Source organism: Calliopsis andreniformis, chromosome 9, assembly GCF_051401765.1.
Source record: "Calliopsis andreniformis isolate RMS-2024a chromosome 9, iyCalAndr_principal, whole genome shotgun sequence".
Lineage (NCBI taxonomy): Eukaryota > Metazoa > Arthropoda > Insecta > Hymenoptera > Andrenidae > Calliopsis > Calliopsis andreniformis.
In genome coordinates, this window is record NC_135070.1 from 19,238,137 (window position 1) to 19,251,367 (window position 13,231).

Consider the following 13,231-nt stretch of genomic DNA (forward strand, 5'->3'; position numbering starts at 1 on the left):
AACACCAACCCTCCAACCCTCCCCTCAAAAATACCGCACGCAGCACCTTCGAGGATCGCACGCCGGCAACCTTACACGTTGCCCTTTCTTTGCCCACGATAGACCGCGCCACTGTTGCATCGCCGCCGTCGCCGCCGCCGCCGCTTACCGCGCGCGTGTCCCGAGCAGAAAGCAACCCGCGAGAGAAATCATCATCGGCATCGTCGCTCTCTCCCCCCGGAAAGAGACACGTGGCGCGGCGCGCGGAGGTGTCCACGGGCCGGACAGAGAGAAAGAGAGCAGCGAGAGACGTCGGGAGAGACTGATAAATAGATAGATAATAGATAGGCGACGTGTGAAGGGAGAGAGAGAGAGAGAGAGAGGGAAGGAGGTAGCAGGAGAAACAGATATACAGAGAAAGAGAGAGAGTGGGTACGAGGAAGGAAGGAGAAAGGGGAAGAGAGAGAGGAAGAGAGGAGGACACGCACGCACACCGAGACAGGGGGGAGCGAAGGACAGAGGGGCGGAGGGGGGAGGCGGAGAGAAAGGTAGAGAGGTGGCAGAGGGCGAGAGGGTGAGAGGGGGTGGGCGGGAGAGGACCGAGAGACAGGGAAGAAAGGCACGAATTACGGGAACGTGTGGAAGACTGTGGAAGATAGAGGAGAAACGAGAAAAGGGTCTTGTGTCTTCGTTTCGTTTCTTCGAACAATACTCTGACGAAGAGAAGGACGGAGGAACAAGCGACAGCCACGAGCGAGACGACGAGGAGGAAGCGGGACATGCTGGAACCACGCTGGAGACCCGTCCAGGTAGAGACTTACTTCACCCTGCAACACTACTTCCGTCTTCACTTGTGCACTGCCTATGACACCCGATGCCTGATTGACTGCCTGCCTGTGCCTGCCTGCCTGCCTGCCTGCCTGCCTGCCTGCCTGCCTGCCTGCCTGCCTGCCTGCCTACCTGACTGCCCACCTGCCTGCCTCTCTCAGTGCTCGGGCACAATCGTACGCTCGCATCTGCATCATGCAACCCTCTCTGCCTCTTTCTCTCCGTTTAAATCCGTGTCTTTGTCTCATCATTCTCTGCCGCTTGCTTCATTCACCGTTCTTTGCGTTGCTCTTACTCAATGATGATCGCCACGTGCTATCGGTGGCCCGACTCCCTTTGCACGCTGTCGTTAGCGGATTGTTGTGTTCGGGCTTTTCTTTCCTCCAATCATTTGCATCCATCGCTTCCTTGACGTTGGTGTACGTGTCGCTATTGTCTCCCCGTTTCGCCCCCTTTATTCAACGTCTCGAATGGTTACGTTTTGTCATCGGGGGATTTAACGCGTCCCCGTAAATGTAACTCTAGGTACGGAAATACTGAGGGTTACATAGGAGCACTCGTGAAAGTCCTAAGATTGTAGGGGTTATAATTCTGGAGCGATCGGTTTCGGACCGTAATATTTACCCCCACTGGCAGGCACCGAAATTAGGAATAGAATCGATACCTAATACCGAAATACTCGAAATTATTATTGCATTTTGCATAGCTAGAAACCAGTAGTTATCAATTAATGGAATTAGGTCATCGCAAAAATAGAAAAGGACGAAAATGGGTATGAAATTGTTGGCATGAGCGATCGGTTTTTTAAGAATGTCGATTGTTTCGCATAGTAATAGCACCAGTGAGTCATAGGAATTTGTGACTCTAACAAATCAAAGTTTGCCTAACGTTTTATTTCGCTATTTATTAGCATTCGAAGTGTCTCGTTATAATATAGATAAATGCTGGTTGCTTTGGGATTTTCTGATTGATCTCACTTTGAGCGAGCCGAGCGATATTCGTGGAAATGACACTTTAACGATCCTGACAAGACAAATAGGTGCACCGGACAAGCAGAATGGTTGGTCAAATAAATCTCGCTACACAGTTCCAAGATTAACTACGTTCGAGTAACTAAATGCGTACCTGCCTTAGTACAGAAATCTTTCCGGCAAAACGCATTTTTCCTAAAAATAATCTTGGCAAGGATATAGGCTGCTTTGACGTTCCCTGGAGTTACGAATGATATAATACGACAGCATGAATCAGTATGTTATTGCCTTCTCTCTTTCGACAACTCACTATCAAGGATTATTTTGCACGCGTAAATAGTACCTAATAAGCATCATTCGATTCGTACAATGTACTATGTACTATCATACAATTCCCGCTTGAAAAGAAAAAAGAAAAACACAATAGTGATTCATTACTCTATCGACTTTCACGAAGCTGCAAGCAAAAGCTCATCCATTAACCACAAAGCTTGGATCCTTCTGCTTGTCCGAAGCATTCAAAGGAACATTCTCGGTGGCATCGCGGTGTATTCGTTCGGTAATGGCAGTTACGGTTCAATCGAGAGATGCTTGCCGCGTTACCTGGGAATAGAGGCGATTTTTCTTCGAAGGATATAGTCAATGGGAGTAGACGAAGCTATGGGAGGATGATGGTGTACGGGTGGTGTAGGTATGAGACTGCAGAAGTCCCGGGGGGTGTAGTAGGTGGAACAACGCAGAGACGGAGGCGGTCCTACCCTACTTGGGGGCGTTAAAGAAGTAGGTGGGGTTGGCCACCCCCGCGCGTCAACCCTTGCACCCCGCGTCTGCGAGAGCCCCCGGTGGATCGCCCGGTTCCCTTCGATCCCATATTCGCCAATCAACCGACCCACCCTGATCCCCTATCCTCTCTCCTTTTCTCGTCTTCTGCTGCTTCTCCAAGGTTGTCGGCTGCTCGGTGCAGCCATCTGCTTCTGGTCCCTTTGGCTGGCCGAAAGATTTCGTCAAAATTCAAAGGCGGCTGGTCTCTGACAGCCGCGGCGAAACAGGTCGCTGTCCGAGGATCTTTCTTAAGCTAGAGGGTTCCGAGGAGCGACCACGGAGTGTTCGAGGGGCCTGACGCCTGACACGTGCTTCCTTCAGTCGCGAGCTGGTTCCTTCCGTGTACCACGGTGCACAATCGATTCTCTGTACTGTTTGGTAGTGTCTAGTGCACGGTTTGGTATTGCTAGTGACCGTTGTCGACGATCGAACGCAGGGGCATTACCTGGCAACGATTCGAGCCACTGTCACGCCTTCCCCAGTGGCCCCGCCGAACGTCCAGATCGGCCGCAGGGTGTTGCTTGTCAATCGTGGTGTACAATTCGCGTCATCCCCGCCAAACGCTCTGTGCTCGCCCATCTTCTCACCTCTTTCGCCACTTGAAACGCGTCCGTGTGGCCAGGGTGGCGGCGTGTGCACGCGGTCACACACACGTGCGTCGACGACGCATACGTGCACCAGTCGCTGCGACGGGCGGGTGTGTATGCAGCCGCCTAGGATGAAGATATACATACGGTACAGTGTACCAACACAGTTGTGCCACTATAACCCCCGTTTTCGCGCTTGCTTGGCACGGCACAGCATCCCTCTTCGGCTACTTCCGGCCAGACTAGGCTCCGCCCACTTTTATATTAATCACGTCTTGGTTCGCTCCTGGCTTCTGTTCTCCATCTTTCTTCCCCAGTGAGCGATTTCCTACCGTGGACGCCTGGGAACCACACCTTTGCCCGTTGGCTTATTCATGCTCCAGGTTTGCGACGCGAGCCTTCATATATATATATTTTTTCTCCTTCTTCGCCTCTTTGGAACACACCAACCTATAATGCATTCTCGTGATTGTGGTGGTAGTCGTGCACACGCTGTAGGTAATCCTAGGTTCAATGCTATCGAACGGTACCCCTGACGTCAGATGAACGCACAAGCCCCTTTATTCTTCGTTACTCGCCTGTGTACTATTACCGACGTTCACTTGGATCCTTTTGAATCTAATAAATTAACGATACGTTCAGTAATGTTGGTACAGAGGATGCAGGTTTCCATGTATTCTCTGGTAGTTTGCCCTCTTCTGTAGTTTGCAACGCTGCTCTTTCCCTGGCAGCCCCTACAGGGGAGTCGTAGCGCGATATTTCACGAATCGTGTCCTCGACGGTTCGAGAGGAGCTCGAAAACAAAAAAGAGCAAGGAAGAAGGAAAGAGTGATTCCCGCGGGCGTGCAGGTGACTGCGACATTCGTGTGTTCCGAACACCGTGCGCGGCGGGGTAATGAATAATAACCAGTTATTATTGCCAGGTCGAGCAATAAACACGCAGCTCACAAACACACCACCGCTCCCACCCGCCGTCAGCGCAGTAAGGGTTGTCACGCATAGGTACGACATTTGTTTCCAGCGCGTCGAGTGTGCACGTTACGAGCACCACCTTTCTACGGATATTGGCTCCATTGTTGCGCGTTGTGTATCGTCGCTACTCCTCCACCACTTTCGCGATCTCTGCCTATCATCCGTCACAACCACTTCAATGCCACTTTGCATTGGTGTCGTCGATTCTTCAATTCGACGCGACCTCTCGATTCTATTATTTTTCCCTGTTTTCGTTCCTTCGGACGCAAGTGGATCGTGCAAGCCTTCGGAAGGCGCCTCCGATGTCTCGTTGATGTTCCGATATTTTAGTTTGTAAATAGGTAGCTGCCTGCAGGAAATCTAGAAAAACAGTAATAAAATTTTATCGACGTTTTATTACAGATAGCAAAAAGAAATCTAATTTTTAACTTCAAAATTTATGTCTTTATTATTGTTTTAAAATTGAACTCTATCCTCCAGATAAAAACAGAAAAATTCGAAGTAGAATCATGGTGTACTTCTTGTAGGTAACAAGATTTGAAAGCAATAGTAATTGTAAAGGGATGAATAGAGAATGGATAGACCCAAGTTGCATAATCTGAACAGTGTCGAAGTTCGTTGACGAGCCGGTTGGAAAATCATGGAGTAGCTTATCGATAACAATGCCGTGCGGACACATCGAACGCGGCGCAGTCGAATTCCTAGAGGCCGGTTCATTTTGTCGCGATAATACGCATTCCGTGTCATGGCGAGGGCGCGTGTACGGCAATGCATCATCGCCCCCGCGACGGGTATTTGTCAATAGAAACAGGCATCGACGCCGCAACTGCGGCAAGTACACGTCAATATACATAACGACCGCCTGTTGACTTGCTACGTTGTCGAGTACCGCCGATGATTCGATGATTTGCCGATCCATGACTGCTCCGTGTCAAATATGCCCCCACGGCCTGTTCTCGTAGGCGCGTTAACACGGGAACGCTGGCGGCGGCCGTTCATTTGCGATCGGCGCACTAACGCGCGCGTCGTTACATTAAATTATCATCCCGCGATTGTGATGTACCGACGGTTTGCACGGCGACTCGTTATAACAAGATCATGGCGTCGCCTCGACGACAATTTCCCAGATAATCCCTCGCGTCATGAATTATTCGCGGGAACGAGTCAACCCATCAATTGGAAAGCGAACCGTTTCGATGTCGACTAGGAATTTGGGTCGAAGGCTGACGTTTCGCGATGCGACGGACGGAATCGCTTTTGCCTGCTCCTTTACAATGCGTGAGGGGTTGAATCGTTACATGAACTCTGCTCGGTGGATGGCTTTAGTGAATTTTAGGGGATCTGTGTTGCAAATAACTTGCGAGGCTGTGGAGAGAATAATTAGAAGGTCGGTAGAGGGGGCTATACTTGACCCTCGATCATCGAGTAGAGGTCATTCTAAGATCAGTAAAATTAATATACTTACATTAACATAATATCAGAGAAAAGCAACACCTGATATAAAACATTATTTCATCCCACTAATCTGAATATGAAAACTCTGATTGGCAAATTCGTCTGAGTAGGAGTGCGAGAAACTTCCATAAAAGATACTTAAGCAATCCTAATGTCGATTCGGTTCTCCGCAAAGAGTGCTTTCTCCTCTAAAAAAATTGATCAGTATTTTTTAGTAGAATCGCATGAAAAGGCATCGTTTCTTTTCCTAAAAAGAGAAAAGCTTCCTCATCGACGTCATTGTGCGGGAGAACGAAAGTAGCAGAATCGCAGGGGCACAAAGAGTCCCGTTTTCGCGTTCCCTATGGGACACCGAGAAACGAACGATTCGCGGGGATGGGAGTCGAAAAAAAGCCGATCATTATCCACTCGTTCTGCATTGGTCGCGTTACCCGATGCAACCTCGTTTGCCGCGCTCTCCTCCACTATAATAGAGATTCTGCACGATGCTGGACATTGAGAGCGACCGGCGTATTAAAACCATTCGTGTTTGAGCTCGTGATCCCATCGCGTATCAATTATTACGCAGATTTGTACACAAAGGGGGACGGCCAGATGCACCGCCCAGATATAAACCGCAATAATCGTCTGTATCTACTGTCTTGTAATTTGAATCCTCCACTCTGCACGGCATCACTGTCCTTTCAGCAAACTGAAACGACTATAGTCGGACGAGAGTTGATTTTTTTTTTTCCTGAATATAGGAATAGTATGCGATTAATACGCTGTTAAATCCGTGCTGCGTATTCGAGGGGCTGCCGCACGATTCTGTGTTGATATGTAGGGGTTTGCAATTTGTTTGGTGCATATTGAGGCAAAGATTTCCTGGTGTAGTTTGTCAGAGTGTCGGCCGAGAGGAAACCGTCGCGTGCAGTGGTACCGACGGCATGGAAACGAAGAGCGTTTCCATCGACTTCGTTGCGATTGCACTATATTCTAATGAAACGAAAATATAGAGCGAAGGAGTGCATAATGCAGCTCTGTCAGCAGTGGATTCTTCACTTTTTTAACGAGGTTTATTGTACGTCATAATTTGCAATCTATAATCGAATAGAATTGAATATTTCCAGTATATTCTCCGAATGCAAAATAAATATTACGTTCTAGTAATGAAAATGCTATAAGCTAGAGATGATGCAAGATAAACTAATAAACAGCTTTTGTACAATTAATCACTTTTTACAGCCACCTTATGAGCTGAAGGTTATACAAAGAAAACTCATGCTACAAAATGAGTATGAGTATAAATGAAAATTAATTCCAGTTGAAATCTATGTAGCCTCCGGTGTTGCGTACAGAAAAACTTGGTCAGTCGTCGCAGTGAAAAGAGTCGATCATCGGCAGACCATGCCGCATTGGTCACGGTGTATCTCGTTGCAACGTCAGCGACATAATAGAGCGACGTTGTTGGGATCCGTAGTGAACTGCGAGCGACGGGCATATCAAAATGTAGATCGGTCTTGTTTGAATTCGCGGTTCTATCATGAATCAATTACCGCGCGGATTCGTACACAGCGCGTGGATCGCGACGAAAGCTTGCCGCGTGAAGGATGAGGGGACATAAAGAGGGATACGCAAACAGTCGAGGGGCGTGCGTGTGCCGTTTGTGTGCCGTTTGTGTGCCGTTTGTGTGCCGTTTGTGTGGGTGGTTGGTTCACCTGCGTTGCCGATGCACCAGGCGAAACCGCCGTCGAGCCTACGGTTCGATGCATGCCTGTCTCATCGTTTCCGCGCGGATGCTTCTTTATCGTCCCTCGCCGATTGCTTCTTTTTGCCTCGGATATTTCCCGCGATAATCATCCCATCCAACTTCGCCCATTCCATGGAACGGCGCAAGTTTGACGTCATCGCGTTTAAAGAACGGGGTATTTCGCGTTGGTTAAATTACCTTTGCCCCCATCAAGCGGACAGAGTTACTCTAAAACTGTCGAGCGAGGTTTTAACTACGTCTTCTGCATCTACTTCAGGAATCGGTTACTCGAACCGCGACGCTGGTCGAGAGAGACTTCAGCTCTTACGAGTGAATACCAAGTTATTTAAACGCGCAAATGGGAAACTATCCAGATCGAACCATTCTTCAGCTTTTTTTTTTCTCCTCCCATGCAGTTTCTTCTTTCGCTCTTCTAGCCTGTTTCGCGTCCGCTCCCGTTTTCCTCGTAGCATATAGATTGTCAAGTTCCTGAATGGTTACGTAACACGTCCAGCCGAGTACCCGAATCTAATTTAAACGAGTCAAAGCTAACGAAGAGTTGTTTTCGCGTGGGACTATATTTGTAACTGGAGACTCACTTCGGACTCGGTCGAGTTAACTCTTTCTTTCTTGAATCGCTGGTTCCTTTGATGATCCGACGGGACGGAGTCGAGCATTACCATTGAAACTAGTCCCGAGAGGATCCAAATTAAGTGACGAATTCTCGGAATCGATGTTTTGGTTCGAACGCGATCAAAAAGAAAGAATAGTTCGTCCGATATTTTTAAGTTTCGTTAATGAGGAAACTAAGGCGCTCGTGTACTTCTTACAACCATGTCGTCGAGCCCCAGACGTCTTGCGATATCATCTCCAAGTTTGCTGATAACGGGCACATTCAACACAATAATAAATAACTACTAGCATGGTGGAAAAATTATTGCAACCTAAACTCCCTTATCTATCTTCACTGTAATTGGTTGCTGTGGATAATCAACGTGTATCTTTGTTTGTGACACCGTCGAAACAATAAAGAACTACTTCGATCCAGTTTTATACCGGCTTTCGTTAAACACAGCGCGCCGATATTCCTTTACTTGAAGTGGCGGGAAAATTTGACTTGCTTACGTAACAGAAGTATCTGTAACAAAATGCGCGTTATTACTCGTTACTCAATCTCTCTATCATTTATCGACGGAAGATAATCTGTGAATTCTCAGTGGCGATGGTGATGGCGCATCGTTGGGCTCAATCGAAGAAACATAATTCCTTTCGCGATACCCACACGTTTCAGTTTAAATTCCTCGCAGCCGGAGCGTTCTTATCAGTTTAGCGACACCGTCGGCTCATCGTTGAAAGTGCTTGAAGAAGTTTAGAGAACATAGTGTTAGATACGCGTTCTGATTTCCCTCGTTTTTCAATCGGTTTCTCTTCATCGATCGCGCCTCTGGTCGCGAATGATCATTTGTTCTGACGATAATTCCATCGTGTTGAAAATTCGCGCACGAAGACAGTGACTACAGTTTGAATCGGACGTTTTCGTCGGCTGTGTTAGACTGTAACATCTGCTCGGCTCGCGTAGGAAATATCTTCGCAAACCTGGATTTTCCTGGGCTACCTTTTATGCATTACGCTTTACTCTTTACAAGCTCTATCGTGCAAAAGTTACAAATGTGTTTCTTCATTGGATGGCGTGAGGGCGGCATAAAAATTCCTAATTTATGAGCCAAGACAACTGGCAAGGTTAGTTCACCTTAATTATAGTCCGCGATACTATTATCCGAAGTTTCTATTTCAAAATAACAAAGTCTCTGATTCAGACGATCCGTGTTGAAAGAAATATGTGCTGTGTTGGAATTATCGGAGCGCAGATTACATTGCAGGAAAAATAATTTCCCCTTAACGACTACCTCTAGGAAAATGACTCTCTTTAGGTTGTTTTCTGCATCACTTTCTTATCTGAGCCCACTATTATTTGCACAATATTGTCTTACTGCAGATAAGTGCACCGTACGCTCATTATACAACCGATCGTTTATTTACTTGCTTCGTTTCTCCAGGTTTCACAATCATCATGGAACATGTAGCAATCGTATGCAATTCCGCGTTTCATGCTTGAGTCACCGGCTTTGCTCCATTAAATCTTAAACAATCGAAATTCGGATGCTGCAATTAGGTCGAGTTGAATTTCTTCATCTCGCGAGAGGGACATGTCATAATTCACGCACAGTGTTCTCGAAAAATATGAAAAGAAATTTACCCAATAAATATCATACAAAGAAAAGGCTGTAGGATTTTTCTTGAGAAGAAACCGAGATTTCAATGACTACCGAAGCCACTCAATTCCTGCTCAACCTTATTATTCATTCAGCTTCCTTATTTTCGTCTGGAAGCTCCATTTATGCAAATATGTGAAATAAATCTTAAGCCAAGGCGTTAAAGAACACCTGGAAGATTACATAACCGATCGTGAATGAACTCTCGCTACTCGAATTGCCACAGCCTCCCGCGAGGAAGTCGAAGACGGCGTATCGTCGAAGGACAGCTAGGTTCCGTCCAACTGGCCTGGTGTCGTGTCAGCTTCGAGGGACACGCTCGTGTCAGGAGAAGCGCGCGATAGAAAGAGACTGGTAGGAAGATGACATAATCCCACTCGCGCAATTTGCGAAACAGATTTACGCGTGGGACGGGCTCCAGCGCGCGGGCATTTATGATAATGTGTAGCGCGGTTTACTGGTCGCGACTCTGGACGCATTGCTGCGCCGCTTTGCGTCGCATGTATACGACGCGTGCACGTACAAATTCGCGCGCGACGAGGTGTGCATGTGTGCGTACCACACACTTACCCACTCCCATCGTCGGGGCACACCGTGCTCGTGTAGACACGCGGCTGTTCGCTCGCGAATCCCATTTAACGCTGTCCCTGATGCCCTGACGCTGACGCACACGCACGTGCACGGTATAGGAGCGCGCGCGCGCTCCAGCGGGGAAAGAGGGTGACCGGGATAATCGTGCAAGACGATTGGTAGCTTCCTGTCGGTCACGTGACCGGCCTGCATCGCGGAACGACGGTGCATGGGGCTGCAGAGGATGACATTCGTTGCACTCACCCAGTGCCGTTAAGTAGCTGGATAGGATGCGGCCGCGGATTAATGGTTACGGATACATCTTGGATACGATGATTTGTTGGCTTTTATCGCGACGGATCGGGCAGAAACGGCTCGGCCACGCAACAAACGCGATTAATGGTACCCCTTGCTCTTTCGATGTACCATGTTATTTACGCTATAAATTCGTCCAGGCTGCTCGAACTCCCGTATTAAATTATTGGCCGTATACGCGTTTCGAGAGGATAATTTAGAGCGACGACGATGTCCTCTTCCGTGCCAATTCTCGCCCAGTCCCGTCACCGACCCGGTGGTTGGCTCACGCACCGCGCACTTTCGCGAATTTATCGGCATTTTCACCGTATCCCCCATAATAAATGTTAAAAGTTGAAACGACGCGGTTTTTATCATGCGCCCCTCCGATCGATCGCAAATGCACAAAGCGGCGGTGCAGCGATGGTACAGACATCAATTTTCCCGACCCCTGTCGCCTATCATTCACGTGACGTTCCGTGCGATATGTGTCAACGTCGATCGCTCGTATCGTAGGTGGAAGTCAGATTCACCAGGTGTCGTCAAATTTCTTCGTTGAAATTCAATGTGCCTTTTGCATCGCTAAATCTACAGATACAGGGTATTCTACAGAATGCAGTGGTTGTAGAACTTGAAGGTCACTGATAAAGTAAAGACCATGACCTTGGTAATATTTACAGAGAAATGTAAACTTTGACTTCTAAAGTTGGCACTCGGTTCCTTTGATAACCTTCAAGGTTATTTTTTCTGCCAGGTATAATGAATTGAGAAAACATGTTTTTCTTGTATTTTTCATTAATTTCTTCAGGAAGAATTTCCTCTATTTTTATTAATACTATAATTTCTTTGAAGATGGTCTAATGTGAAGAAATTTCTTCGAAATATCGTCTTGAAGGGTTTCTTTCCATTTCTATTTGAATACCAATGCGTGAGAAGATCAATCATTAGTGTCTCTCGCTAATGATCTGAAATCGTCCTCCTTTCACTGACTAAAATATTTCGCGACGGCTCGCGGAGATACGTGGTACGGTAACGGTATCGCGCGACGAAAAAGAAGTAGAGATTAGCCGCGCCGTTGATGCCCCGCAATATCGTGCCATCTATTTTGTAATAGAAACAACGGAAGAGCCTAATTCCGCGAGGTTGCTCTCGTCCTCCTCGCCATTTAGATGCGTGGATACCATGTCGGCGCGCATGATGCCATTCCTATCTACCTATACTTACTTACCTAGCTACCTACCTACCTAATTATACCGAGTGGTCCACTCGAAGCGATAAGCGATTTACATAGCGAACGACGCGATAGATTTACCGCTCTGCTGTATACGACGTGGGTATACTCGACACTCACTCTCTCGCTGTGTCGCTCTATTTTGCTCCTATTTCAGGGAGACAGGCAAAGAATTCGCGGCAAATGAAATTTCTGTACACCTACGGACCTCTGTCGCGTTTCTCTTCTTCCCGTGAATCATTCCACGTTGCTGTCACGGTTGATTAGTGTGATTAGATCACGAGTCTTAATGCTATTATTATGTCGTAATCTACTTAACTTGGAATACTTTTATTTACCTATATCTACGTTATAGGGAAGAATGACTTAATGAATAGCTTTCTAGAATATAAGAGAAGATTAATTTTCTAATAATGGGTAAATAAAAATAATTTCTGATATAGTTCTGTACCGAATACGTAGCAGGATTAATGTTTTAATAGATACTTTTTATCAAATGTCTGACTTTAGGTTACCGTCGTTGGTGGAGTTCCAATTACATCGAGAAACGGCCATTAATTACTTGTACCGTTCTAGGAGGAGCGAGCATAGATTGGATACAGATTGTAAAATAATTTATACGTGGCATATAGCAACCTTGAAAACGGGAGTAATGTCGAAAATATGGCATACTTATTATGAAACGACGGCGGAAAGATGCAGAGACAATTTCTCGGCGGCATAAATCTTTAAGCGCTACATGCGGGCTCTGCTTAATAATTGATAAGTAAATAATTCATTCGAGGTGGTGAACACGACTGTGCCAAACGATGAGACAGATTTACTGTTCGTTCCTCTAGCAGACGCATTTGCTCTTTGCTCCATTCCTGGCGACTTTGGTATATTTCGCTCCCGCGGTCACGGAAGTTTCAAGTATAGTCAGGCCAGCTGTACTAAGGATTGGTATGTAGCTGGCTCTCATCGGTTCATTTATTTACGCGATCAGCCCCCACTTAATATTGCCCAGCTTCTGCAAAACACTAATTTTACCGTGGAAGGAGCCATTGCACATAAATTACATTAAATGTAAATTTTTCGTCGACGCGACCCGAATTTGCAAAATATATATATCGCGGCTCCTCTAAATGTTAGCGGGTATACATGTACACAAAGTCGGGAATGCTCGTTGCGCACATCATCGCGGAGATTCAGGGGGATCGTTTCTACTTATCTAAAGTCCGCTGGAAAACCGTGGCGCCGATTTCGTTTCAACCAGAGATTATAATATCGGCTAGTGAACCAATGACAACAAGATTCTATTTCAAACGATGGTTATTCTTAGACACGCGTAAATTTAATTGCGACAGCGGTAGCGACGTATACCTCGAAATGTGTATCGTGCTTGAAATATGACTTGGAAGTATAGTGCACGCGGCAATTATTTAATTCGGTTAATTATTGCCCTTAGAACAAGACGTTTCCAAAGATATATCACTGAAATATCGTTGTCTATAATTGCGCAAGCTCAGATTTACCGCGTA

At 46.7% G+C, this 13,231-nt stretch overlaps 1 protein-coding gene across 12 annotated transcripts in view; it reads left to right on the top strand.

The window, feature by feature from the left end:
• Positions 1 to 605: 605 nt before the first annotated feature.
• Positions 606 to 13,231, top strand: part of Foxp (forkhead box transcription factor P) — a 196,597-nt gene continuing 183,971 nt past the window's right edge. For all 12 annotated transcript variants that reach the window (XM_076385828.1, XM_076385820.1, XM_076385822.1 and 9 more), the window contains exon 1: positions 606 to 788. Coding sequence is in view for 11 of the 12 variants with exons in the window: in XM_076385820.1 (XP_076241935.1) it covers positions 759 to 788 (30 nt within the window). In the remaining variant the exon portion in view is untranslated. The remainder of the gene's footprint in view (positions 789 to 13,231) is intronic.